At 57.8% G+C, this 27,699-nt stretch overlaps 1 protein-coding gene across 1 annotated transcript in view; it reads left to right on the top strand.

Moving 5' to 3' along the window:
- Positions 1 to 27,699, top strand: part of VOLCADRAFT_89940 (uncharacterized protein) — a gene marked incomplete at both ends in the record, with an annotated part of 33,563 nt that overhangs the window by 5,600 nt on the left and 264 nt on the right. The window contains 35 exons of the mRNA XM_002949516.1: positions 3,058 to 3,236; positions 3,653 to 3,726; positions 4,470 to 4,583; positions 5,031 to 5,250; positions 5,463 to 5,599; positions 5,865 to 5,937; positions 6,451 to 6,584; positions 7,033 to 7,193; positions 7,591 to 7,880; positions 8,242 to 8,501; positions 9,001 to 9,219; positions 10,013 to 10,434; positions 10,599 to 11,806; positions 12,005 to 13,039; positions 13,301 to 13,536; positions 13,615 to 14,631; positions 14,853 to 14,915; positions 16,261 to 16,402; positions 16,578 to 16,660; positions 16,856 to 16,939; positions 17,080 to 17,148; positions 17,935 to 18,264; positions 19,082 to 19,255; positions 20,084 to 20,170; positions 20,708 to 20,942; positions 21,024 to 21,262; positions 21,706 to 21,897; positions 22,299 to 22,348; positions 22,801 to 22,831; positions 23,287 to 23,397; positions 23,511 to 23,672; positions 24,005 to 24,154; positions 24,414 to 24,460; positions 25,214 to 25,671; positions 27,357 to 27,469. Coding sequence (XP_002949562.1) covers positions 3,058 to 3,236; positions 3,653 to 3,726; positions 4,470 to 4,583; positions 5,031 to 5,250; positions 5,463 to 5,599; positions 5,865 to 5,937; positions 6,451 to 6,584; positions 7,033 to 7,193; positions 7,591 to 7,880; positions 8,242 to 8,501; positions 9,001 to 9,219; positions 10,013 to 10,434; positions 10,599 to 11,806; positions 12,005 to 13,039; positions 13,301 to 13,536; positions 13,615 to 14,631; positions 14,853 to 14,915; positions 16,261 to 16,402; positions 16,578 to 16,660; positions 16,856 to 16,939; positions 17,080 to 17,148; positions 17,935 to 18,264; positions 19,082 to 19,255; positions 20,084 to 20,170; positions 20,708 to 20,942; positions 21,024 to 21,262; positions 21,706 to 21,897; positions 22,299 to 22,348; positions 22,801 to 22,831; positions 23,287 to 23,397; positions 23,511 to 23,672; positions 24,005 to 24,154; positions 24,414 to 24,460; positions 25,214 to 25,671; positions 27,357 to 27,469 — 8,599 coding nt within the window. The remainder of the gene's footprint in view (positions 1 to 3,057; positions 3,237 to 3,652; positions 3,727 to 4,469; positions 4,584 to 5,030; positions 5,251 to 5,462; positions 5,600 to 5,864; positions 5,938 to 6,450; positions 6,585 to 7,032; positions 7,194 to 7,590; positions 7,881 to 8,241; positions 8,502 to 9,000; positions 9,220 to 10,012; positions 10,435 to 10,598; positions 11,807 to 12,004; positions 13,040 to 13,300; positions 13,537 to 13,614; positions 14,632 to 14,852; positions 14,916 to 16,260; positions 16,403 to 16,577; positions 16,661 to 16,855; positions 16,940 to 17,079; positions 17,149 to 17,934; positions 18,265 to 19,081; positions 19,256 to 20,083; positions 20,171 to 20,707; positions 20,943 to 21,023; positions 21,263 to 21,705; positions 21,898 to 22,298; positions 22,349 to 22,800; positions 22,832 to 23,286; positions 23,398 to 23,510; positions 23,673 to 24,004; positions 24,155 to 24,413; positions 24,461 to 25,213; positions 25,672 to 27,356; positions 27,470 to 27,699) is intronic.

Raw genomic sequence — 27,699 nt, 5'->3', positions numbered from 1 at the left:
AGCGAGAACTGGAGGCGTGCCAACGAGGTCGCGAACAAAGTAAGGTCGTCTGCATAGAACAACAGAGGTAACCGACGATCATTAATGACAGGACATTCGTGTGCACGTGTGTTGAACCATTCGTCCATACCATCCCTCGCTTCAAGGTAGTCGGCAATAACCTCAATGAAGAACCCGAACAAATTGGGACTCATGGGACACCCCTGCTTCACGCCCTGCAGAGAGGCAAAGATGGACCCTAGGCGACCGTTAACCTTGACCCGTTGGAGAACACGTTCGTAGCTGGCTTTAAGGGCCGTCAACATGGGTCCATGCACACCCCTCTCCTCAAGACGCTGCCACAGGCTTGCCCGGGGCACTCTATCAAAGGCTTTCTCAAAATCCACCTGACACGCATACAGGGCCTGATTGCTGCCGGGCCGCTCATAACGACTTTTAAGATGACGAACAACGAACAACTGATGAACTGTACTGCGCTTTTGACGGGACCCAGCCTGAAAACGGCACCGGACACCATCTTTATCCCCGAAAGCTGCCAGCCGCCTGTCGAGAACCGTGGCATAGCATTTGGCAATGGCGCATCCCACAGCTAGACCCCTGTAGTTGTCCTTGACCCTGGGGTCGCCTTTCTTAAATAACGGACTGAGAGACGCCACGCAAAACTGGTCAGGCACATCCCCTGTATCCCAAATGTGCTGGAAAAGGTCTCGAATCGCAGGGGCAATAACATTGACAGACACCCTGTCCTCGTCACCTTCACGAGGGATTCGCTTGGCATACTTGTAGCACTCGGCCGGAACCATACCCAGACCCGGGGAACGCCCATTAGACAGGAACGACAAAGCCGCCTCAACCTCTTCAAGAGTGAACGGACCATTCATAGTGTCGGCCATAGACCGTCTAGCATGCACCGGTTCGGAATCACGCCACGCCGCCCCGACTTGGGAGCCCGCACCGAGATTGATACAGTTGAGAATGGCACAGACACGGGCCTCTTGCACCTCATCGAAGGAGGCTGAGGCATTATAAAGGCGATCGAAGTAGTCCGTCCACTCCGACACGTCTTCCACATTGCATCTGGACGCTGGCTTACCGTTCAGACGTTGCCATAGGGTCTTCGCATCCCGTTTGCATGTAGCTATGAATGACTCCAAGGCTCGCAGCCGGTGATCCCGTCGCGCGTTACGTTTAGCACGATTAAACTGACGACGTAACTCTTGAAAACTCGTATGCCCCATAGCCGGGGCAGCACACCCCCACTTCATCACATCAGACCGATACTGCAACATGGCCTGCTTAGCCGCAGCACACTCATCATTCCACCACGCCGCCTTGCCGTTAGAAACCGGCCCGGGCCTGAAGGCATCACCGAAGCAACCCAGCAAAATCCGTTCGATAGTGTCCACCGCCTGGGTGACACCAATCTGGCCAGCACGCAGGGAATCCACAACCGCCCGGACACCAACCACAGGGGGGGCCTCCGGGTTGTAGAACATGTCTGTGTACCTGTGCGCCTCAGAGACAAGAAACGTCGGCTTGGGTTTACGCGTGGGTGGCCGGTCCGGCCTCCAAACCGACGCGAGGTGAAGGGACACGGGGTTATGATCACTCAAGCGGCGTTCTTCACGGTAAAAAGATTGCTGTGGCAGGACACGGAAGGAACGCACGCACGGGTACAAAGAAGGGGACGCAAGCACAAGGTCAATCATGCTGCCTCCCCCCCGGCTGGACTCGTATGTGAGCCTGCCCTCAGTGTCACCCGGTGCCCGCCCATTGAGAATGACAACCTCTGAAACCCGGCACAACTCGAGCAGTTTACGTCCAAACGCATTATGCTCCTGATCTAGCGACCGGCGGGGGTGCTGCCTCTGTATGTGCGTGTGTGTGTGTCTCTGTGAGTGTGTGAGAGAGAGAGAGGAGGGGGGGAAAGGCCCCGAGTGAGTGGGATGGCGGTTGGGTGGGTGGGTCATGGAATCAGTCCTCGTGACGGGTTGCTTGCTGCCTCAAATCTCCGCTGCTTATTTTTATGATGTTTATGTTCGCAATTGGGTTCATCCTTTCAACTTTGCTGACTGCTCACACGCCTGCCTGCTGTTCGCCTGACTGCTTCCTGCCTGCGCGCCTTGTTGGTATCAACCGGTATCATGAGGTAGCGCATCTTGCTCCGCTTTTTACAACCCGCCAAATGCCACAACCAGAAAGTCGCGCCAGAGTGTGGATGTTGTGCTATGAGCACGTTGTGCTGGGGCTTTCGGGATTGTTGTGGCTAAGTGAGGTTTTGCAAGAATCTAACCGGGACTGCCCCACATCCCCTTCCGCCGCACACACACATCGCCTTGCCCCGCACACCCACATCGCCTTGCCCCGCACACCCACATCGCCTTGCCCCGCACACCCACATCGCCTTGCCCCGCACACCCACATCGCCTTGCCCCGCACACCCACATCGCCTTGCGCCGCACACCCACATCGCCTTGCCCCGCACACCCACATCGCCTTGCCCCGCACACCCACATCGCCTTGCCCCGCACACCCACATCGCCTTGCCCCGCACACCCACATCCCCTTCCGCCGCACACCCACATCGCCTTGCCCCGCACACCCACATCGCCTTGCCCCGCACACCCACATCGCCTTGCCCCGCACACCCACATCGCCTTGCCCCGCACACCCACATCCCCTTCCCCGCACACCCACATCCCCTTCCGCCGCACACCCACATCGCCTTGCCCCGCACACCCACATCGCCTTGCCCCGCACACCCACATCGCCTTGCCCCGCACACCCACATCGCCTTGCCCCGCACACCCACATCACCTTGCCCCGCACACCCACATCGCCTTGCCCCGCACACCCACATCGCCTTGCCCCGCACACCCACATCGCCTTGCCCCGCACACCCACATCGCCTTGCCCCGCACACCCACATCGCCTTGCCCCGCACACCCACATCGCCTTGCCCCGCACACCCACATCGCCTTGCCCCGCACACCCACATCCCCTTCCGCCGCACACCCACATCGCCTTGCCCCGCACACCCACATCGCCTCCCCCAAGGGATGCGGCGCCGGGCACCAACTCAAGGTCCATTTATCGCTTCACGGACGCGCGTGAGGTCGAGATCGCTGCTCGGTGTTGCCGGTGTTGGGAAGATGAGGACACGGTGGACACGGAGGCGGTGGCGCTCAGCGAGCAGATCATCAAGGCGGGAATGATGCAGCTGCCGCAGGACCCACGTGAGTGGGAGGATGGCGCATGAGAAGGGGGTGGGGGTGGGGTGGGGGTGCATGTGAGGGCGGGTGAGAACGGGCAGGGAGAGATAGGGAGTGCGGATGGGAAGAGGAGGAGGGGTAAGGGTGAGGGCTGAAAGGGAGGAGGGCAGATACGGAGATGTACTCGCTTCTGTGGGTTTGGTAATGCCTCTCCTGAAAGATCTGCGCGCCCATACTCTTTCCATTCGTATGTGCGTGTGCTGTGCATTTGCATACGCCACCTTTTTGCTCCTTTTTTCCTTTTCCCCGTTTTCTTGTCTTTTGTGTGCACAGTGTAGACTGACACTTGTGTGACGCCCTTTTGTTATTGGTGGTTGTTGGTATTGGTCATTGTTGGTATTGGATATTGTTGTCATGGTTCTCCCTTTTTGTGGGTGCAGAGATGATTATCTTGTATTCGTCTTTTCTGATTGACGTCCAAGGAAGCTACCAGTCAGGCTACACGCAGCTGCAGGTGCGTGCGGGTGTGGGGGTGTGGGGCGTGTGTGATAAGTACCAGCCCCAAGAAGAAACTGGTGAGGATGGCAGACGAGTAACTTCACCAAAGTTTGAGCGCATGTGTGCGTGTATGATGTGCATTTTGTGTATGTGTGTAGACATGCATTTATATATATGGCTCAAGATACAGTAAATATACTAAGGGCACAGCAGTGCGTCCCTGGAAAGTTCCAGGCTCAATTCTGCCAACGAGCGACAAATGAAAGGCGCTCAAAGGAAAGTAAGAGGCCGTAAGTCCCCTCCATGCCGATGAATGGTGATGGACCCTGTTACCTGGTGACCTCCTGGGAGAGCCGATCAGCTAGTAGTCGAGTTATCACTGAACTTGATCCGACAGCAAATTCCACTGGATGCTAGCGGTGGGTGATGAACCCGAAAAGGTCACCGGCTTTGCAGAAGTTGGCATGGGTGGGAAGGATGAGGGTGCCCCGGAACAACCCGGGGAAAGGTAGGGACTGCCACGGGCTAGATGCCACGGGTGAATGAACCCAACCCCCCCTACTTCACACAATCATGTGTGCATTTCTTGATGTGTATATGCACAAGGATGAGACGTCCGCCACCACTCCGAAAACTCAATTTCACCCCCTTCCCCGTCGTAAACGCCTTTCGGTGAGTTCTACTCCTTGTACACTCTTTCCTTGGCAGCAGCTTCACTTGTTCGTGGTTCGTCTTTCCCTCCCCCCGCCGGCCCTTTAGAACGCCAAGAAGCAGCCCCTAGGTCCCCTGCAGCACTTCGCCATCTTCAGTCGCGAACAGGAGCACATACAGAAGGCCAGCGGCGCCAACAGCGGCGACGCAGCGGTCGACCTCGTGAGCTATGTGGAGTTTCAGCGCAACCACCGGTTGGTTGTGAGAGCACATCGGGAGGCCCTTTTGGCCATGAGGGCCTTTTGGGGGCTGCTGCTTCGCTCCAGGGTAGACTTCAACAACCTGAGCAAGGCGCTTAACAAGATAGAGGTATAACGGGGTATAGGGACGCGGGTGTTGGGGTGTCGAGTGCCTTGGTAATGCCAACATGATGTGTATGTACGTATGTCAAATGCGGACATTTAAATGTGCAATTACAGATAAGCTGATGAGAGTGTAAAAAGACATGCACCTACAGACAGATCGCCTTGCTCCCTCCCTCCATAAGGACACACATTTACGAACGGAGACCGTCCCTCTAGCCACCTCCATCGTCCACACCTCTTCTCACCTTGACCTTGACGGCGGCTTCACGCCACGTCGGCCTTGACGTATGTACGTACCGTACAGGTGACCGTGAAAGCGGCGGAACGTGCGTACCGCAGCGTGTTGGTCCGCCACGCCAGCAGCGCCCGCATTGTACGGCTGTATGGCAAATTCCTCGAGACGGTCAAATTCGACCCATGGGCCGCTGCCAAGTGGTACACGGAGGCTGACAAGTTGGAGGAGGAGGCTGAGCATTCCAAGGAGGCGATGCAGCTGGGCGGAATTGAGGCGCTGCTGCTGCATGGTGGGTTTTTGTTTTTGGCTGGCGTTGGCAGCCGGTTTAGATCCAAAGTGGAGTTTGATTACAGTGTTGTCTCTTGTTCTATTTAAGACTTACGCCGCCTGGCGGAACTCCTTCCTTGTTCATTGATGTGCTGCCAGTCCCCACCGCCTTAGTATCCCTAGTCCGCCTTTACCTCCACCACACCCCTACTCCACACCCCTATACCTCCACAGGCACCAGCGGTCACACGGGGCTATCCGCCATGGAGGGTCTTTCCTTCATCTGTATCAACGCACAGGGCCAGATCCAAGTGGCCTCCCCGGAGATGCACACGCTGCTGGGATATGGAAAAGCCGAGCTGAAGGGCAGGGTGAGGGGTCAGGCGGGACGTTGAATTGTGCGGGTGAGGGTTCCAGCTGTCGCCTAAGAGGCAAGGGAGCTTAGGGCTGGATACGTGCGTGCTCAGAAGCGTCAAGCCACGTTGCGGCAACTCCAATTACATAGCACACGCACACACGCGCACATACACGCACAAACACACAAACACATGTATGCATACAATCACACAAACACACACAGACACGCCGGCACAAAACCGTTGCCGCCGTCACCGCCTCATCATCATCCTGTTCCAGGACTTGGGAATCATCATGCCACATCCTTTTTCGGAGCGACACACAGATTATGTACGGCAGTACGTACACACAGGTGAGGTGTGCCGGTGGGGGGAGGGAGAGGGTCCAACGGGCGAAAGGGGAAAAGGGGCTGTTTTGCGGATCTATTTCAGCCCCCAAGAGCAACCGCATGTGCAACACTGCTAATGACACAGGCACTGATGCTATCTAATCTGGGGGAATTTGTGTGGTACGGGATTCACGGCAGGGGGTGGTGGCAGACTCCCATCTCCCCCGATCTCCTCCAGAAACGCTTAAGGGTGACGACGACGACGACGACGACGGCGTCGATTGGATTTCCAGGGATGCTAGGCTTTGGGCTGGGGCTTTGGGCTTTGGGCTGGGATTTTTTATCTCTGCCTGGTGTAATCTTGAAAAACATCCGCCCCAAAAAAACCAAACGTAACCCCACCCAGGACATATACACGCTCACACACTACATTGATCCGCCTGTGGCCCTCACTCCATCTCTTCCCCAATCCTGCTAACAACCCAAACCGAACCCCAAACCCTCTACTACCCAAACCCTCCACTACCAACCACTCAGGCATTTCGACCATGATGGGCAAGCAGCAGGAGGTGATGGTGGTCACCAAGGCCCGCAAGGTCGTCCAGGTGCACCTGCACGTCACCAGGGTCTCCGGACTGAACGAGGACTCCGTATTCCTGGGTATGATTGAGGTGAGGTGAGGTGAGGTGAGGTGAGGTGAGGTGAGGTGAGGTGAGGTGAGGTGAGGTGAGGTGAGGTGAGGTGAGGTGAGGTGAGGTGAGGTGAGGTGAGGTGAGGTGAGGTGAGGTGAGGTGAGGTGAGGTGAGGTGAGGTGAGGTGAGGTGAGGTGAGGTGAGGTGAGGTGAGGTGAGGTGAGGTGAGGTGAGGTGAGGTGAGGTGAGGTGAGGTGAGGTGAGGTGAGGTGAGGTGAGGTGAGGTGAGGTGAGGTGAGGTGAGGTGAGGTGAGGTCCGAGGTGTGTGGTATGGGGTTGTGGGGTGCGTGCGGGATGTCAGGTAAGTGCGGGCTTGTAAGTCCTTTGGCCGTTCCCACCTACCACCCACCCACCTAACCATCCACCTACCCACCCACCTACCCACCCACTGGTGGAACACGGCCGGCCGCCGTGCTCTGGTGCACAGCCCCTGCCTGCCATCCCGGACGACGCCCGGCTGTGGATTTTGGGTAACGGGCGCGTCGTGGCAGCTGACGGGCAGCTTTGCGACTGGCTAGGCTACGACGCCACGGACCTGGCGGGACAGCTGCTGGAGGAGCTGCTCGTGGAGAAGGAGGCGGTGCGGGAGTGAGTGGGGGGAAGGATGCGGGGAGGAAAGGAGGCGGAGAGGAAATCGTCCAATGGGACGGTGGTGAGGGGACGGTGTGAGTCATCTCCAATGTTCCCTCTCCACTGTCCCCTCTCTCTTTAGTGGGGTTGGGGACGTTTGCGCACGGGAGATTGGCCAAAACATGCGATCCTCATGTTCTCCCCAGTAACTTAGGGTCCCTCATCCCCCAACACCTGTCCTCAGGGCAATAAAAGGCTGGAACCGGGCCCAGCACGCCCGTCCCTCCGCCAACCACCACCACCACCTCCTTCGCCACCGTCGACACTCGTCCAACATGGCTGGAATAGTGGACGGCCTCACGGGCGCTGCCATGGCCTTGCCGTCACCCTCGCCATACCTACCGCTAACCAGCAGCGGAATGGCGGGCGGCGCCACCGGCGGCGACATGGCCAGCGCCGCCACCGCTGCAGCAACCAAAGAGATAACTCGCGGAATGGGCTGGCTGCGACGTGCATCCCTTGTTGAGCCGGCGATGCAGCTGCTGTTGCCAGTGACCCACGGGTCGCCCCACATTCCTCGTGGTAGCGGTGGCGGCGAGTTGCAGGCAGGCATTAGTGCGCTGCCGCCGCTGGTGTTGCCGCGGGCAGCCTGGCGTCACAAGTTTTGTACCCCTCTAGAGTTTGACACGTTCATTCATCCCGGAGGTAAGACAAGTTCATAGGAGTGCTTTAGGTTATAGTTTTCCAATAAGTGGGATGTGCCGGGGATTGATAGGAGGACGTGGTGTACCAATGATGGGAGTCTAGTATGACGCAGCGTGTTCTTTGTACACTGGTAACCGGTAAGGCTGGCAAGATATGACATGGCTGACAAATGGCGCCCCGGTTTTGAATTGGCACGGCATTGTCTATTTGGGTCTTTTCCCTGTCCATGCTCCTTTACGCATGGCCCCCTGGCTTTTGCATACACCCCCGCTCGTGTGTGCGAAATTTGTAACTTGAAACTTGAAACTTTACGCCGCACCTCACCCCTCACCCCAACCCACCATCGCAACACTGAGTGTAGCGATTGGCTCCGTCCAGATGCACTCGGTCATCTTACGCCGCTGCGCCAACGTACAGCCGTCGTACGGTCCGTACAACGGCCGCCTGCCGGATCCATACTACCACGACATGTTGTTGGTGGTTGACCACCAGGGCCACGTGCTGCACGCGACGGCAGCTCTGGCGGCGGCTCTTGGACGCAGCGTGGAAAGCATCCGTGCGGGGGTTCTGGATCTGTTAATTCCTGAGCCTGCAAGCGTCATTCACGGACCTTGGTTGCAGGTCCGTGTGGGGGGGAGCAGGAGAGGGCGGGAGGAGGGAGATTGGGCGGGGCTATATGGCATTGGCCAATGTTGCATATTACAGATAATTGGTTGGTGGTACGGGTCAAGCAGGAATTTTGGAAAAGGGTAGTGAGGAGTGGATTGTGAAAAGGCGATGGGAGGATGGGGATGTGAGGGGCGGCCTGGGGGGCTTGGGAAACGGTAGACGCTTCGGCTGCAGTGGAAGGAAGGGCCGTGCTCCTGTTTTATTTCTCATCCCGTTTACAGGGGAAAACATTTTGTTTGCCGGGTGGTGAATCTTCGTGTCATCCTGCGGGTATTTTTCGAGGGATTTCAGCGTTAGATGTATTAGTGATGCTCCTAATGTTGCCTAAAAAGGCAACCGAGAAGGCGCCTGGCGCCGCCCGGCGTTTCGACCAGTAGGTCCGGGAAGATAAGCAAGCGAGTTTCGGGCAGGGTTGCCTGCTCATGTCAGTCCTGGCCCTACACCCCTGCAGGAGCTGTCAAACCCGCAGTCGTACGGTCCGCTGTCAAACCCACAGTTAAAGCCACCGCCGTACAGCTGCCGCAGCGGACTGGCAGTCAGCCTGAGCTCGTACAGCGAATTGTTGGGTTTCGGTGTAAAGCAATTTACGGTATCGGTTGTGCAACGTCTGGCGGAGGGCGGTGGATCCAAAATCCACGTGGCGTCGCTGACGCCACGCTCGTTGGAGGAGGTACGTGTACGATATTGTAGTACGTATTTGTTTGTTGTCGTACCGGCTAGGCTGCCGCGTGGCGTTGTGAGATACATGAGGGGGCTTCCGCAGTTCCGCTGCTTTCGGGCGTGTGCACAAGATGCAAGGTGTAAGGTGAGGGCATTTAGGGTTTGCCGAAATAGATAGATAACAGAAGGTGTTGTTGTTGATGATGGGGTGTTACACTATGGGCGGCTCGTCCCGGGAGAGGGGCCCTGACCGGGCCAAAACACAGCGCAGGGGCGGGCTCGCGGCTACGTCCGTCTGTTCCTCCGCGCGCGCCTCACTCCCTTACTCAGCCAGCCGCGGCGCTCTTCCAGCCCCTAGCTAGGCAACACAGCGGCGCAGAAGACTGCGAACCGAACTAAGTGTTGTTGTTATTGTTGTTGATGGGGTGTCAAAACACCGTGGGAGGCTTCTGGGCCACTTGAACGCATATAAAATAACAGATAGATAACAGAAGTAGCAAAAGGAAGGCATTATTCCGGGTACATCGGCCGTGCTAATCAAAGCCAATTACGTACGCTGCACCAGCCTTCCCGGCCCTTTCCATGCCTCACCCCTTCATACCTGCAGCATTTGTCTTCTCTTGGACTATCCGTCTATTTCTGGTATCTGCTTCATTCGCCAGTGGTTCGTCTTCTTAACCCCTTCATACCTCCTTGTTGAACCTCCAGCTGTGTTTTTACAGGCAGGAGAGTTATAAAAAACCCTAACTCCATTGCTCCATATGCTTCCATACCGACAATCCAAATCCCTGCAACGCCACCAGGCGATTGCGGAACGGCGCATGAAGCTGACGCTTGACCTTCAGGGCACCATTATTGACGTCGACAGCGCCACGCCCACAGAGCTTTTTGGGACCGACCCACGGGGTCTGTTGGGTTCGTGTATTTCCCAGCTCGTTGACCTTTTCGAGCAGGACGGCACGCTGTACAACGAGGCCGCATTGGAACTACAGAATTCAGTCGCTGCTTTTGATCCACGACCGCCCCAGCAGCAGCAACGGCAGCAACAGCAGGCGTCGGTGGCCGGCATCGGAGGCAAGAGTGTTGGTGCCATGGACATGGGTGTGGACGTACCATTCGGTCCGTGCGGGGTGCCGGCGCGCGCCGGTCTCCGGGGGGGAGCTGATGGTATGGAGGCTGCGTTTGCCCGCCGACTGAGCCGTCTGCTCCTGCATCTGGCCAAGAGGTAAGCCTCGCGTTTTTACACATGTTCTTTTCCTGCCTTTATTGTTTTCTATTTTGCTTTTTGCATGCTGCGTGAGTTTGTGCGCGAGATTTTTGGCAGCGCATGAATGTCTTGGTCTGCGCCCGTCTTCCATAAACGATGACGTCCTATAAAAACGCCTTTAGGAGCAGGGAGAGTACCGATTGTTCCTGGCGTGTGGGCGTCAAGACGTCCCCGGATGCGGTGACCCTAGGGGAGCTCAGGCAGTTGGCGGCAGTGGGCGCTCTTGGCCCTGAGGAGCTGGCGCTCGCCGCCCAGCTGACGGGTACGCATGCTGTACCCGCCGTCATGCGGCTGCGCCTCGTACCGCGGCGGCAGTCGCCACTATTGTCCATGCAGAGTCGACGGCAGCATCACCATCACCATCAGCAGCAGCAGCAGCGACGGCCTGCCCGTCTGGCGAGCGATTCGAACCTGGGGATGATGTCAGGCGGGGCCGGTGGCGGCGGCGGCGGCGGAGGGAGCGGAAGCGGCGGGGGCCCAGGCATTGATTCTGCTGACGTATTTCACGGTGACCTCCGACACGGCGTGCAGCAACACTTGTTAAAAAATGGCGAGGCGGGTATGGGCGTGTACCGCAGGAACGGCGGCGGATATCTGGTTGCGGCTGTGCAGCCGGCAGCAACGCAGGCGCAGCCGCACAACAACCTCGACCTAGTGTCCGAGGTGGCAGAAGGAGCGCGGCGGGTTCCAGTGTGGCAGCGGCTTGACGTCGGCGGGTATGGCGGCAGCGTCGGCAGCGAGGCTGCGCCACCGTCCGATGGTAGAAGCAGCGGACGTGATAGTAGAAGCAGCGGACTTGGCAACACCACCAATGTGGCGCCGTACCCGGGGCCGATGGCAGCGGCAGCGGCGGTGGTGGCGGCGCCGCCGCCGCCATTTGGACGGTCACAGACTCGGAACAACGATGTACGGCTGGTACTGCCATCGCCAGTTGTGTCACGTAACAGCTATCTGAACGGCTTTGGCGGCGGTGACGGCTTCCAACTGCAGCCGGCGACGACGGATATGCGCACCCCGCCGCGTCTGGGCGCCGCCGCCCCCGTCGGCAGTGGTGGCAGCAGCAGCGGCGGCGGGGCCTCCGTGGTCAGGAGAACAAGCTTGGAGACGTCGTCGGCGCACGGCGTGTGGGCACCGGTGGCGGCTGCGGCTGCGGCGGACCATCCTTGGGGCCTGGGCCGCGGCGGTGGCGGCGGCGGCGGCGGGCCGACGTGGCAGAGGGCTGTGCCAGAGTGGATGGGTCCTGTCGCAGAAGCGACAGAGCACCCCGATGGCTGTGACCCTGCGGCATGCACGTTGAATGCGGAGGACGAGGCCGTCCTGGAGCAACTGAGTGAGTTCCCAGGGGCCTTGAAGTCCCACTTGGTGACCGGGGGTAACCCACATCCCCGCGAGCCTTTGCCGCTCTTGGCGTCCTCACATCCTTGGCGCGACACCATGCCCGTAACTCTTGTCGTACCACATCCACCGCCATTAATTACCTAAGAATCACATCTTATTACATTCAATCATACGACACCACCCCATGCAGCTAATTCTTTGGATGAAGCCGCGGTGCAATTGGCCAAAGACTCGCTGTCCGGAACCTTGGCGGCGGCAGTGCGAGGTACGGCGCCGCTGACGAGGTTGAGCCCCCGCTCCACGCCGCCCGGGGTGTCGTTGGAGGCCGGCAGCCCTGCCGGCGCCGGCGCCACTGCGCTGGCGGCTGCCGTCGCCGCCGCCGTCGAGCGCGCCAATGCCACACGGCTGGCGACGGGTTCGGTTAGTATGAGTACGGCAGGCTCCAGGTCTGTCAACGTGACGCCGCGGCCGAGCTTTACGAGTACAGCGGCAGCGGTTTGCCCGATGCTCCAGTCGCCGGTGGCGGCAGGGGCGTCCAGGGGTCCCTCTTATCAGTGGACGTCGCCATGTTTGCAACAGCAACAAGAGCAGCTTCAATCACTATCGCCGCCGCTGCCTCAGTCGGAGGAGCAGCAGATGATGTCGGAAAGGCCTTCTTCGTCGACCCCGCCGCCGCCGCCGCCGCCGCAGTCACCGCCGCGCCAGTACCAGCCACAGACGCCGTTCAAGTCGAGCTCTGGGGCTCTTGCCACATCCCTGGCGCCGCCGCCGCCAGCGGCTCGGTCGCCGCCAAGCCAGTCGCCGTCGCGATCCGTGATCCACTTGGCGCGGCAGCATGTTGGGCCGTACTACAGTCGGGGCTCTGATAGACCGTCGGCGTCACGGCAGAGCAGAAGTAGTTTCGTCGCAGCCGGCGTAGCGTCCGCCACCAAACCCAGCAATCGGTACATGCAGCGTGGCGGCTGCGGTGGCAGCGCCGCCGCCGCCGACTCCGCCGTCGACTCCTTCGACAAGATAGGAATGCTACCGGCGGCTACTGCGTTCCTGGATGGCGACGCTTTGCCGCCGGAAGTGTCGGCGGCGGCGGCGGCGGCGGGCCTGACGCCGCCTAGTCTTGTGTTCGAGTTGGAGCTGTGGCGTGCGGATTTACTGTCTGGTGTGTTGGAGGTAGACGACCAGGGCAAAGTACTCCGCGCCGACGGAATGTGCCCTTTGGGGCAAGCAGGTGAGGGGCCTAGTTTACGTCTAGCGAAGAGAGAGCTGAGAAAAGCAGCGCTGTTCCCATCGTCTGAATCACCATTTCATCATCATCATCATCGTCATCATCATCATCGTCATTGCCGTCGTCGATGGGCTTCTCTCCATTTTGGTGCAGTGTTAGCCGCCCTGGCTTGACCGCCCATACGGACCTGGTCGGAAAGCAAGTCAGGTTAGAAGACGTTAGGCTGAGTCCCTCCTGTCCTCCACTCTTCTCTTGGCTGGCCAGGTCTGGTTCTAGGCACAGCCCAGGCGGCAGTCACAGGCACACTGGTTTCGGAGCTGCTTACGCTTCCTGCTGGTGGCGTGTCGGCGCTGCTGGATACGGGCTCCCCACGAGCCGCCGCTGCCGACTCGGCGATCCGCGGTGCGCTGAAAAAGCGCGCTGCGCGGGCAGCCAGGCTAGGGGGTACGACTGTCGTGACCGTACGGCACCAGAGCGACGGCTGTGCGATGCACGTGCAGGTGACGGCAGTGCGGCGGTCGGGACCGTACGGCAGTGCCTACCTTGTTATACGGCCTTCTGCTCCCACCTGTGTGCAGCTGGGTTTCCAGCGGTGGCTGTACGACGGTGACGTGTCGGGGCTGATGCCCAACACCCGTCGCGCCGCCGGGCTTATGGTGGCAGCCGGCGCTGACACAGCGGCCACCGCTGCTAGCAGCGGCGGCAGCATTAGCAACAGCAGGGGGATGATTATGCCCCACGTGACCTCGTTGGGACGTGTGGCTGCCGCCCGCTGCAGCGGCGGCACCGCCGCTGCCGGCGCCGCATCACCTCCTGTGTTGTACCCCGTCCCCAACGGCGTGGATCTGGCAAGTAATTCGTCATCATTGACGGGTGCGGTACCGGCTGCGGTTGCGGTGGCGGCGACAACGGCTTCGGGTGGCTGCGTCGCGCTGCACACGGAGATGCCTTCGGATGCCGTACCACGCGACGTTGCCGCGGCAGCGGGTGAACCGCCACCGCCGCTGCCACCATATATTGACCTTCCGTTGGCGTCGCCTTCGTTGCGGATAGCGGTGCTGCGAAGCGGCCACATCGCTGCCAACGGCACAGCACCCCCACCACGGCTGTCCAGTGGTTCGGTGACAGTGGCAGGACCGGTTGCCGACGTAGATGTTGATAAACCAAGAACGACAGCTCGCTTCGAAGGCAGTGCCGAGGTGCCGGCTGCGCTGTCGCGCGGCTTCAGCGGCGCAGCAGCCAGCAGCCCGGTCCAGTTGGTACCCGTCAGCGACGGCACCACAGCAGCGGCGTTTGATCCGGATTCAATGTTCAGTAACGTGTCAGTCGACACGGCACCTGAGCGTGGCGGCGGCGGCGGCGGCGGCGATCGCGGCACGGAGTTGAGCATCAGCAACCCACGACTCGCGGCGATCGGCAAGCCCATGGGCAATGGGCTCTCGACGACGCCTGTGTCGGGGTCGGTTTCGAGGACCGTCGTGGCAGTGACGGCGACGTCAGTGGCGGCGAGTCCTTCGCACCCGCCGCAGGTGCTTGCAGCGACTTTGGGCCAAGGACAGGGCCCAGAAGTCCAGAGCCCCAAGAGAAGCATGATGGTAGGTATTCGCACTACGTTAATTTATGCAGCTTCCAGTTGCGATGTGTGGTGATAGAGTAAGAATGATGTGCTTTTATAATTGCGAACTTCACGTACATCGATCCATTAACCACCAAATAAATATACGTGTACCTGTGTCTGTCTCAACCCCCCCCCCCGCAGCCCTAGCTTACTCCATCCCATCCCAACTTCTCCTGCTTCCCTTTGCTGTCGTCACAGCGCAACGTCTCGAAATGCAGCAACAAGATGAAGGATGTGAGACACACCCTGGTGCGGTCCTGGGTGCGGAGTGACGGAAGGGAACAGACAACGGAGCTGGTGTCTGCGGGTTGCGAGGTGCGGCACGCGCGCACCTGCATGTCTGTGTGTGTGTGTGTGTGTGTGTGTGTCTGTGTGTGCGTGTTTGTGTATATATGTGTGTATGTGTGTATATATGTGTGTGTGTGTAATTGTTACATATCTCATTGGCCCGCTATGGCCGGGGGAACGGTCCCTGCCTAATGGGTGAGACCACTGAAGCACTCCATCATTGGAAGGGCGTCCTATGGGTTAGTGCCAAGTCCTAACCGTTCTCCCTCGCAAGGCGCCGTCACCTGTTCGAATCCTCTCACCAGCTTCATACACCAGCCCAGATGCCAAGCAACTCCCATTCCACAGATCGCATGCTCCACAGCTGCGTGAACTACAAGGGCACTTACACCGGTGCCAATCGCCTCTCTATCCTTCGGAATTCTGCCGCCGGTAATCTGTTGGGATCCACTGCTACATCACCTATCCAATGGACAATAGACACGTGCACTTCACCTGTTGATCGTTACAACCCTCCCGCGTCGTTAATATGGCATGCACTTATGCCGCTCTCCACCACACAATCGTTCCCTTGGACTTTTGCATACTTACGGAGCCTCCTGTACGGTATACAGCGTCTCCCTGGACCTGGAACGTGGAAACGCAGGCATCCCCACCGTACACGGACACCACCGCTGCTGCTGGCAACGGTAGAGGTGGCGGCAGCGGCGGCGGAAGTGCAAAGGTGGCGTTCGCCCGCGACAATCCTGACGGCGACGACCGAGCCGACGGCTACGGCACCGACGGCAACGGCGACGACGGCGATATGAGCGGACTCGCTGACGGCGACGGCCGGAGCTCCGCCGGCAGCAGCTTCCGCGGTGAGCTAGCAGCGGCGGCGGCAGATAGCGCCGGCAAGGGCCGTAGCGGCAGCGGCGACGCTGGCGATGGCAGCGGCCACGACGGCGGCACAGAGGATGTTGAGAGCGAGGCGGGGGCGGTGGTCGCCAATTACTCGGTCGGAAAGCGCTTCAAGAAGCTCTACAGAATCCTGATGAGTCCCATGGTGGGTGCCTGAGCCGTGTCGTCATACGTGCAGCCCACGTCTTTGCAGCCCACGTCTTTAAATAAACCTAAGCCACAGGCAGGAGCTGGCACGAGGAGGGCACAAGATCACGGTAACTTTACCTCCTCATGAAGTCGCCCACCGTTGTGGCGGGAGTTTTGTGTGTCCGTGTGCGCGCGCGCGTGTGTGTATGTGCGTGTGTATGTGTGTGTGTTACACCGGCAGGGCTCAGCCCTTCTCCCCCTCTTTCCCTCCCCTTTTCCGTACGCACAGGCACTGCAGCCTGCCCTTCGGCTTCGTTGGCGTACGCTGGCAGCGGTCGGCCTCATTGTGGTGGTGCACACCGTCACTTTTGCGCTGCTGCTGGCTGCACTGGTGAGGCAGAAGGCGGCAGTGGGTGATCTGCACAGCGTGGGTGAGTGCGCTGCTGGGAAAATTGGGAGGGAGAAGGGTCGGGATGGGATAGAAGGCAGTGAGTGAGGGGGGTTAGGGAGCTGACGAGCAGGGAAAGCACCCCTGTCCCGCCTTGCCTACCTCACCCACCCACCTACCCCGCATTCTTTATTCTTATCTCACGATTTTGCTTGCAGCAATGGCCGCTCTCAAGGTTCACGAGATCGCTACCAAGGGCCGGACCTTGGCGGCTCTGTACTCGGGCAACAGCTACGTGCCGGTACGTGTGTATGGTAGCTGCTGGATTTGGCAGCGGACACCTTGGTCCGGTATTGCATGAACCTATCGAAGCATCGGGCCCGGTACATGAATGCTCGAACACTGAATGCATCCAACCGCCGATACGGCTGTGTGCTTCGCTGTGCCTGCGCATCTCGTACCTGTACCTTTTCCCTGGGGTCCTGGGTCCCTCTAGGGTTTGCCAAGGTTTGGAGATCCGCTGTCGGAGGCGCTGAGCACAACTTACTCGGAGTTGCTGGAGTCCACAAAGTCCATGAAGGTGGGTCGGTTGTAGAGAAAAGGGGGGGGGGGGGTACCGGGCATATAATCAACGCAACCCCACCTGCGCTCCCTCCCTCCCTTTCCCCCTCCCTCCCTCCCTCCCTCCCTCCCTCCCGTTCCTACCTGCCGGGCCTCCAGGATCTGCATCTGGGCGTGTACCTGGGCTTCAGGTCGTTGAGGCGCATCTCCGCCAGCTATGGCTTGAGGGTGGGTTGGAAGGGCCGGAATGTGCGGTGTGCTTCTTATGCCCGGGCTAAGAAGTGGATCGGCTGTCGGGTCCGCTGTCTCTGTCCGAGTACTTCCCCGGGTGTGAACCACTGCCGGGGCCCCGCACCCCACAGGGCGCCTCTTGCCATCATCGCTGCAAGACCGCCCGGCACCACCGCATGTTTCTTTTGGCGGTCGGTCGATCGGCCTGTCCTTCCTATTAACCTTTACTGCCATCGGCCCCCTTTCCACGTACTGACGACATATCCATGGGACATGGGACTCGCGCGGCGCCACGCGCTTGGAGATTCGCGACCCTTTTTTTGTTTCATTTTCCCCACAAATAAGCATGGCGGCTGTGCACGCAGCACAACCGTTCATGCACGTGCATCTACATGCACTTGCACGTTACACCCAACACGCACTTGTGCAAAATCTTGTAGGTACGTGAGTTTTGCGCCATTCGCCACATGTTTCCACTGCATACTGTACTGCTTGTGATGGACCTGCGCCTCTTAGCTGCTTGAACCGCCAGCAGCAGCACCTCGAGCGGTCTTAACTCGGGCGGCCAGCAGCTACCTCAACCACCAGCCCGTTTCCCCTATCAACCATTCCTGTTGCCCTTCCTGTTGCCCTGTGTCCGCCAACCTGGCTAAACCGCCTACTTACCTCCCACCTGCCTCTACCCACTACCACCCACTCGCCCACCGGGATGGGAACCCCCGCCCTCGCTCCTTTCCTCGGTTTGGCTGCGGCTGCTGGCTCCGAAACCATCATCTGCATCAGAGTATCTGGGACGATCCGCTCTTGAACGTGACACTGTACTACGATTTGGACGATCCCAACTACTCGAACTTAACCAGCAACCAACAACTGCTGCGAACGGCCTCGGCGCCGGGTGGCAATAACGGCAGCAGCAGTAACACCAGCACGATTAATGGTACAATTACCAGCGCCGCGGCCATCGAGGTCCGCCGTACAACGTTCGCGACCATGGGGCTGTGGGACGCGGGCAACTTTTATTTGTCCATGGCGTTTGACTTGGTCAATAACGGTCCCAACGTAACGGCTCGGGGAGCCAACTTTTCCAACTGGTCCTCCTGGAGGTCCATACACGTGAGGGTGTGCGTCTGTGCACATGTACATGGTACTTATACATGTGTGTGTGTGTTTGTGCGTGTGCACGTGTTTGTGCTGTGCACGCGTTTGTGTGCACGTGTGTGTATGTATGTATGTGTGCTTGGGTGAAGAAAGGGCTTAAAGCTTCACCCGTGGTCACTGTACTGGCAATCCCGCTACTTTCCCCCGATGTTTCCGGGAACCCTCAGACTTCTCAAACCCACGTGTGCCAGCTTGGCGACGTCCATGACTTATTTTCGGGTTGAGCACTGGCAATCACCTTCCATTGGAATCTGATGGACAATCCACTCCTTGTCGACTTCGTGTAACCTGGTCCGTTGCCATCCATCGGCATTGAGGCGCAAGTACCCTCTTTACGATTGTAGGATTTTTATCCCGCAACTTGTTGGAATCAATCCTGGAACCTTCCAGGGGCACAATATGCCGCGGTTCGGTATATTTGCTGCGCCTGGAGCCGTATGAGTATATGTATGTGTGTTGAACTGCTAGTGGTAACGTCAGACAGACCAAAAGCCAAAATGCAAAGCAGCAGCAGATGTGTCTTGTGGAGGCGACCTCTAGGACCATCTTTCTGTGCTCCACGTGTACGTTTGCACGTTCCGTACATGTTCGTACAATCATGATAACATTTTCGGAAGCCACGACAGTGCGTCCCATTTACCTTCCTAACCTCATTGCTCCTGAGTGAAACCTCACCCCGCCCCCCTTGCACGCACTCCTCCCGACCCACCTTCATCCAATCCCCAACACACTAATCCAACCAAAAACACCAACCCTATAACCACAACAACAGGACAACGGCGTGTCGGTGATCTTCCCCGCGTACTTGGCCACCCTGGACTCGCTGGTCGAGCTCACGGTGGCAGCCAGTCGCAGCATCTACCGCCTACAGCTGATCGTTCTGTGTCTGGAGGGAGGGCTGCTGTGCATCCTCATGTGCGTCTACATGTGGATTATTGCGCACCAGGTGCTGAGGGGGGAGAGCTGTGGGGTATGGGGTTAAGTGTGTGTGTGTGTTTATGTTGGGGGTTGGAGTAATGGGTGGGTTTTCAGGCTTCATGGAAACGATGGGATTTGCATGTCGGTTGTGAATCTAGTTTGGGCTCGGATTTGTACTCGAAGAGGATTTTAGCTTTGCCCTAATGCATGGCAGCTCCAAAGCTCGTAACTACGGCCAACACCCTACTGTAGTTAATGCAGCTGCAGCAAGAGTGCGACGTTAGTGCCTTTTCCAAGTTGCTGGTAGTGATCAGGTTGTTTTTCAGGATTAAGGGACGTTTCCCCTCCCTCCTCCTTGAGAAGGAGAAGGGGGAGAAGGAGGAGGAGGAGGACGGGGGGGTGCGACGTTAGTGCCTTTTCCAAGTTGCTGGTAGTGATCAGGTTGTTTTTCAGGATTAAGGGACGTTTCCCCTCCCTCCTCCTTGAGAAGGAGAAGGGGGAGAAGGAGGAGGAGGAGGACGGGGGGGGGTGTCTGCCACCTTGCTTTGCCCTTAGGAGCTGCACCTCCATCCTTGACAGGCCAGGTGCCCTTGCTGCGTCGACCGCCACCACCATCACCTGCAGTGGCTCAGGCACGCATCGCAGCGGCAGCAGGCACGTCTGTAACAGCAGCTCGCCCCGGTGGGCTTTTGCTAGTCTCACGTGGGGCAGCATTGCGGCGCAGTCGGCGTCCGTGTTGTCAACTCCACTTGTATGACCTCCACTTCACATCACGACCTTACCTGCCCATCCCCCTCCCCACCAACACACCCTCCGCCATCCGCCCACTCTACTACCCCCCTCTTCGCCCCCCCAGTACTCTCACAAGCGGCACAACCTGTACGGCGTCTTCTTGCAGATCCCGATTGGCGTCACACGGGGGCTTGCCAACATGTCCCTTAACGTGCGTGTTGGTACGACACATCCGTGTGTGTTTTCGTGTGCACATGTGCGCGTGTGGCTCGTATGTGTGTGTTCATATGTATGTAATTAGTTATGTATGTAAGTTATGATGTATCATGTGTAGTACGTCAGTGTCAGTGTCGTGATTACTGTTGACGCCACCTCTGCCAGACAGTGGACACGTGGCGCAAAGAGGTCAACAGTGGAGTTCGTGGCATGACCCCAAGCACGACGGAGAGGTGTCGGGAGTTGTCGATGACGTCTGCCGTGTTCCTTTTTGAACCTCCTGTTCACCTAGGCACCTACCCACGCTTTCGGCTTAGGATTCCTGTAGTAGGGTAATGTCTCTCGTTGTGCGCTTTGTGATATATCTGTTTACTAGCCCTCGGCCCTCTCGGGGCCCTTGGGTCCCTTCAGGGCCCCAGGTCATATACACCCTTGGAGGGTAACGCAACTCCAGGAGGTGCAACACACATATACACGCATATACACCATTACATTGGTTTTCTTACGCGTCGCATGCTGACCCGTTCCACAGCTGGAGGCCTCGAACCAGGAGGAGGACAGCGATGATGACTTAACTCCTGACAACGGCACTGCCGCCGTTGCGGCAACCGAAGGCGGCGGCGGAGCCGCTGCTGGCCCCGCGTGCGGTGGCCGCAACGGCGGCGCCAATTGTACCGGTTACGGTGCCTTCCTCGACGGCGAGGGCGTGCTTACGAACGGCGCCTACAAGGGTGCCGCCGCTGCCGGCGGTGGCGAGCGCCGCGGCGGTGAGTCATTGTCGCTGTCTGGTGGCGCCGTCCTCCCCCTCTCTACGGACTTCAGCACCCGCGTCGTCGCCGGTGCTGCAGCCGGTCAGCGATGTCGTACGTCCTTCAAGTTGGGCTCTAAGGTCATCCCCGGCAACTGTGCTGAAAGTTTGTATGACGGGGCAGGTGGCGGCGGCGGTGGCAATTTTAGCATCAAATCTGCCGGCGGCGGCGCTGCCTTCGTGGGTACGGCCCCGGCAGCTGGCAGCAGCATGACCGCTCGGCTGCGGGCCGTGTCCGGTGCCGTCGTCTCTCTGGTCGCTTGGCGTCGAAGGGCAAGGGTGAGCACCCATAGATGAGCGATGTGCGCGTACGTGGGCCTGGTTGTCTCTCTGTCTGTCTTCCTGCCTGGCTGGCTGGCTGGATGGATGGATGGATGTGTGGGCCAAATGCCCCACTCCTCCTCATCCCCGACAACTGAGTCCCCTGAAGGGGGGCCCGCAAAGCTTTGAAACTCCCAACGGGATGGCCACCTCACACTTTTACATTAACACACCGCCGCCTAGCGGCCCCAGACCAAATCCCCGAAACCTGGAAACACGCTCCGAAACCCTGTCCAAATGTTACACGACAGCCGGAGACCAAGCCAAGACAGCCGAAACTCACCCCGCGAAGACCCCAAATCCGCAGGTCGTCCTAACAGGTCAGCCCCCGTCTCCCTTCCACTCCGGACATACTGCCTACCTCCCCTACCTACTTCCCGTTACCGCCGCCGCCCTTGCAGGTTGCCCCAGATGCTCGCACCCACATCCCTAGCCCCGTCGCTTCCTCTCCCATCGTTCTCGGGGGCGCTGCTGATCGCACCAAGAGGCGCCTCACTCAGTCGCACAAACTGGCATACTGGCTGGTGGCCCCGTTCATTGTGTGGGGGGCGGCGATCATTGCGGTCAACCTGGTGGGGTATTATAACCTGAAGGTAGGTGCGGCGGGGGGGTGGGGGCCCGGACCTGGGGGTTGGTTGGAGGCGTCGTCTGATTTTTTCCATCATGTCTGCTTGGGGCATTCCTTATACCCGATAGATACATCGGAGGAGGAAGGAAAATGGTATTTCAAGGAACCTTGCGGCCGCCCTGTAGAACCAGCTAATAGCTAACAGCTACTTGCAAGTCCGGCATCAGGTATTACACTACCAGGGAAATCTCTGAAGCTCTGTCCGCCTGTTGGAAGGACGACCCCGAACAGCCCCGTCCCGACCTCGGTCCTGTTCTGTGCAGAGTACACCGTCGCTCTGGGGCCCCCTGTAGCAGAGAGGCAACGGTTTTAGACATATTGTTTTAGTGACGAACAATTCTCTTTTTTCTTTCTGCAAATCTGCAGGCCCTGACGGCTCCTATCGCGACACTCAACATCGTCAACGTGGTCCTTATGTGAGTGTCCGCACGGCCGGCAATTCTAATAACTACCGAAACGGCCGGCGGTTATTAACCAACGGTTAAAATAGCCAGCTGGGGTTGTAACGGCAGGCTCCTTGGCTCCTTCCCCAAACTTACAACTGAAAAACGTTAGTTAGTTACTTAGCCGGGATGGGCCAAGGGATAGTTAGCCGACATGGCCCAAGTTCGCCACCAATCGGGATCTTCCGCTACACAGGCGGACACCAGAGCCTGTCTGTCTGTCTGTCTGTCTGTCTGTGCCTTTGGCTGCCTGCCTTACGCCGACCTACCTTCGCGTTGCTTATTATGACGTTTTTACATGTCCTGTATGTATGTTATGAACCTTGTTGGCGCCCTTGTGCATATTATGACCCTTATGAACCTTAAAACCGTGAAGCGTACACAGACCTAAAGCTCCAACCCCCAACTCGACCCGCCTCCTGCAGTCGCTTCCACCGAGTGCAGTACTTCGTGCTGGTGAGTTTTGCTAACAGGTCGCGGTGTCAGGGAAACAGAAAATAAACGACTCGGTGAACGTGTACTACATACATACGTATTAAGGAGGAGAGTAAACGAGTGAGGGTATATGAATGGAGGAGTTTAGTTGAGAGTACCGTTTTTCCTCCTCTAGCACCACCTGATGGTGCTGTGCGTGTTTGTGTTTGTGTGTGTGTGTGTGTGTGTGCGTGTTTGTGTGTGTGTGTGTGTGCGTGTGTGTGTGTGCGTGTGTGTGTGTGTGTGTGTGTGTGTCCCCTAATCTAGCGCATACCGTCAAGCTGAGAACACCAACACCAATCCAACCCCAGACGGCCTCCTTGTATTTCTTCGGTCGCCCATTCGCCGCGTCCTGTTGACACACGTGTGCGTGTGTGCTGTACATGTGTGTGTGTGTGCTCTCCCCCTCTCCCTCCCCTCCTTTGGGAGGAGTACAGGAGGTGGCGGCTGCTTGGGCCGCTGCTCTGTGTCAGCTGCTCAAGCCGGTGCTGGCCAGAGAGCTGGCGGCGTGGAGACTCGAGTACAGCGCCATGCTGTACGGCAGCGGGGTACGGCTGTAGACCTGCCATCGTGCCCAGCCTGCACCACCCTACATAGTTATGAACCCCCCAGCCATCTCCCCCTCCCGCCTTCACGTCCGCATGCGGGGGCTGCACCGCAGGTGGTCCCCAACCAGCACGATGACGTGCACTTCCGCCTGGCCACCACGGGTGTCGTGTTTGGGGGCTACACGCAGCCAGCCGAGCTGCTCTACCACACGGGTTCGTGTCTGTGTGCGGACTCGCCGTCCAAGTGCCAGCCGCCAGACAGTCCCTACTATCAGGTACGAACTATACAATAAGGAATAATGAATAAATGATATAATCTAATGCTAATAAGTAATAATAGTAAATAAAATATAATAGTAATAATAATAAAATTGTATTACGGTGTAACTATCCCAAATTGTGGTATTTGAGTAGACCCAAACATTCCGTGTTTGAGGACCTTGGACAGCCGTACGACGACTACTATTATAGGACGTCTTGTACCCCACGGTACTCCCACCCGCCCCGTGATATCCGGAGCTTGAACCCCACCATCCCATCCTCAGAGCCACCAACAACTTATTACCTTAGGGTTCCTAAACCCCTTCCCTTTCCTTGCCGCCTTCAGGCCACCCGCAACGGTCTGGATGTGCTAATGAAGAGCCAGTTCCTGCGGGTGGAATCTCTGGTCACTCAGCCCGCGGAGTCCTCGGGCCTCAACAGCACCGAGTTTGGGTTCCTTTGGTCCACCGGGTCAACAGACACGCACTGTGGGCTGGTAAGGATTGGGCCTAGCCCTTGGGCCTAGAAGGGCTTAGGGTGTGGGGCCAGGCTTGCTTCCCCCCTGGGCCTCCCCCCCCCCTCCCGTTACTTCTCGGCCAGCCTCGGGCCGCCCTGAGCCGCATGTGTTCGTATTGCGGTCTTCTGCGACGGTGACCTTTCGCCTGCATGTATGTTGCGTTCGTCCTAGCAGGTACCTTTTTGTTAGACAGCCACCTTTCGCTTCTTTCCGCCGGCCCCTGTGCTTTGCTTTTCAGATGAAGTTGAACATGGTGTACCTGCGTTCGGTGCTCGGGTCGTACAGGTGTGTACGTACTGTAGTGCGTTTGCAGGACATCGTTCCTTGTGGATATTCCGTAAAGAAAGAAAGAAAGAGAGAGAGAGAGAGAGAGAGAGAGAGCCGATGCTGCTTCAGGGCAGCACTCGTACCCTTTGGCCAGCGAACGAACGGAACGCACATATGGCACCTGGCTGGCCACGTTGCGGTCCTCCGGGCTCCTGGGGCCTCACAGCGCCTCCAGGCGCACCTGCTTTGTCACCGCCTGCGAGCATGTGTGCACAGACAAGAAGCATTAGGCGTGGCATCTGCAACTGAAATGAGTTGGGGGGGTGGGTGGAAGGAAAGTGGCCGCCCTGAAAGCCCCTTCAGTGATCAGTCAGTTCCCCATCGCACGCCGATGACGTCACCGGTTGGTGTGCTCCCTGCCAAGCCGTACTCAATGGTTTGAATTTGGCAACTACTCTGTCTTTACAGAAAACAGCAACGTCAATGAATCAATGAATCAATCAACCCCGGATGAAACCAATCCCGTGCAAATGCATTCAAGAAAGCAAGGCCGCTGCACCCGGGTTAACCTCATAAGGTACAGCGACCATACACCAGTACATCAAGAAATCTGCGTAACTTGCGCGGTCGCACAGAGCCCAGACAAACGCTAGGTGTGAAACTAAATTTACCTCAAGGTCGTACATCACGTGTCTTTGTCTCACGCATCCTCTCCAGTAGTTCTCGCCCATTCCAACCACCGCAATTTCCACCAACTCCAAACCCCCGCAGTGACGTCATCATTCAACAGATTGTCATGTTTTGCATCGCCTGGGTGTGGGGAGTGTTGTTCCTGCTGCTGCAGCTGCGACCCATTGTACGTAAGGCCCAGAATGAGATGCGCCGGGTGGCCGAGCTGCTAAGTCAGCTGCCGCCGGAAGTGGATTGCGAGGCGCTCGTGGCGGCGGTGGTACTGGGGCTCGCAGATCAGCAATCTCAGGCAGGAAGACGGCCAGCAGGGGCCGGCGGCAGCGGCGGCAAGGCAGCGGCGGCGGTTGCAACCTGCGCCGGTGGTGCATATGGCAGTTGCTACGGCGGTGTTGGAGATGCAGGTGGAGTTGGAAATTACGGCAGCGGTGCTAGTGGCGGCGGCGGAGGCCGCACTAGCGCCGCCGCCGCTGATGCCACCGCCGCCGCCAGCGGTGACGTCGGCGGCGGCAATAACGCCCTGAGCTCTGGCAGCAGACGCGGTGGGTGGTGGGCCTTAAAGACACTAATCCGCTCTTGAAATGACGATGAGCGATTCATCATGATGAGTGCAGACCGAAATGGTAAGATAGAGGAACTTTGTGCAAATCCTGCAACCCTATGGTTCTTTGTACTGTATTAATATTGGCACATTAACTGGAAATCATTAAGCATTAAGGCAGCGTGGCTATATCGATACGCTGCCACTTCACCCAATTCTCGTATATAAGCCCACTCACCTATCCTCACCTATCTGACAAAGTGGGCTTTTGAATCCCATGTAAGTTACTTGGGTGGTGTAGGCGAGACGGTCGGGTGGTCAGCCGAGGCGAGCGAGCGGGGAAGCCAACGTCCCCACTCGGCGCCACAATAATATATATGGCCATTGACCGTCCATGGGAGCCGCCTCAGGCTTTACAGGAACGCAAACCGCATTTGTATGGAGCTTGTGGATTTTGTACTTGTAGTAGCTATTCAGCCGCTTAAAACGCTTCCCGAGATGCTGGGAACGTGCTCTAGCGCGTATGTTTCTATGTTGATGGGGCGTGCCGTACTGTAAGACAGCTACTATAATCCTATGTCGTTTGGCCGGAACAATTTGAGATTGTTGGCAGATAGAGCTGTCACCTGATTGAGGCTGAGAGAGAGAGTGTGTGTGTGTGTGCATATTTTTCATGTGTGTATGTGTGTCAAATAGAGAGAAAGAGAGAAAGAGAGGGAGAACAAACACGCGCACACACACATATATACATATATGTACACGTACTGCCTTCGTTGCTTGTATGTATATATCGTGGTGTATCCATTCATCAATATTATGCGGGCGGGCGGCCGGGCGGGCGGGGGTGTGTGGAGGTGTGTGTGTGCGTGTGTGGGGGGGCCCGTGTGTGTTTGGGGGGGCATTTGGGGGATTGGGTGGGTGGGTGGGTGAGGGATATGCTAACACGGCGAGGGTTTCTGTCGGGACAATCTCGTTACCCGCTACAACCCCCCCTCCTAGCCTTCCGAATTTTAACACCAGTGGGTGGCGTGGGCCAAGGCCTTTTAGCGCGCTGTTCAGCTTTCCTACCTCTTTTACCTACTGCAAAAAAGGCGAGAGGTCTTTCAAAAGGGAGGATTTATGCCGCAATGTCAAGTTTACAGATGTAAAGTTGCAAATGCTGCCAACTCCAGTTCTTTCCTGCTGATGTTGTGTACCGGTTGAGACATTTGATATGCACAATTACAGAGACCTATGCGGACGGACATCAGAGTGTTTCGCAGGAGGTTGCAGGACACCGGGTATGCCGCGTCGACTTCTTATGCGCCCAACTCCGAAACCTCCCCGGAGCACAGCTGCATGTAGCCACAACAACAGCAGCAACAATTGGAACACCTCGATTAGGCCCTCTGAAAGCTGAAGCCAGAGTAGCGGACTGCACAACTTCCTCGCAGACCAGACATGTGTCAGTTAGAACCTCCAAAAGCCAACCTCCTTGGGAGGCAAACCTAAAATTCCGAAATTGCCTTTCACTATATAGTCCATGGCCCCCGGGCTTTGGGGACACCTGCTGCGTGTGAGGATTACGCCACCGCATTGTTTTCATGGCCGCAAAAGCATTTGGCACCTTACGCGAGTTCCATTATAAACCCTAGTAAGGGCAAAGTCGTGTGCACTTGGCGTTTTGGTGTGGCTCTACATGCACAGCGTTTGCACAAGGCCAGGTTACAACTGCAGCACCTGGCAGTGATAGGAGCCAGATACGGCATATGCTGGAGCACATAAGGCCGCAGGGGTGTGCAAGCAAACTTGTACGGCGGGTGCGTCTAGAGCGTAGGAAGCGACTATGCTTTGCAGATTTGGAATTCTATACAGAATTAAAGAACGCCGATTAAGTGCGACTGGGTACTTCGTCCATGCCCAAATCCGAACGGATTTGTGTCCTCCAGTGTCTACACACACCGAGGCACATAATTTTCCTTCGGCGACAAAATCGAAAACTCCTTTCATGAAATCCCTTCGTAGTGGAGCGGCCCATGCGATCCTCACG

Source organism: Volvox carteri (assembly GCF_000143455.1).
Source record: "Volvox carteri f. nagariensis unplaced genomic scaffold VOLCAscaffold_14, whole genome shotgun sequence".
NCBI lineage: Eukaryota > Viridiplantae > Chlorophyta > Chlorophyceae > Chlamydomonadales > Volvocaceae > Volvox > Volvox carteri.
This window is presented reverse-complemented; position numbering and strand designations above follow the sequence as displayed.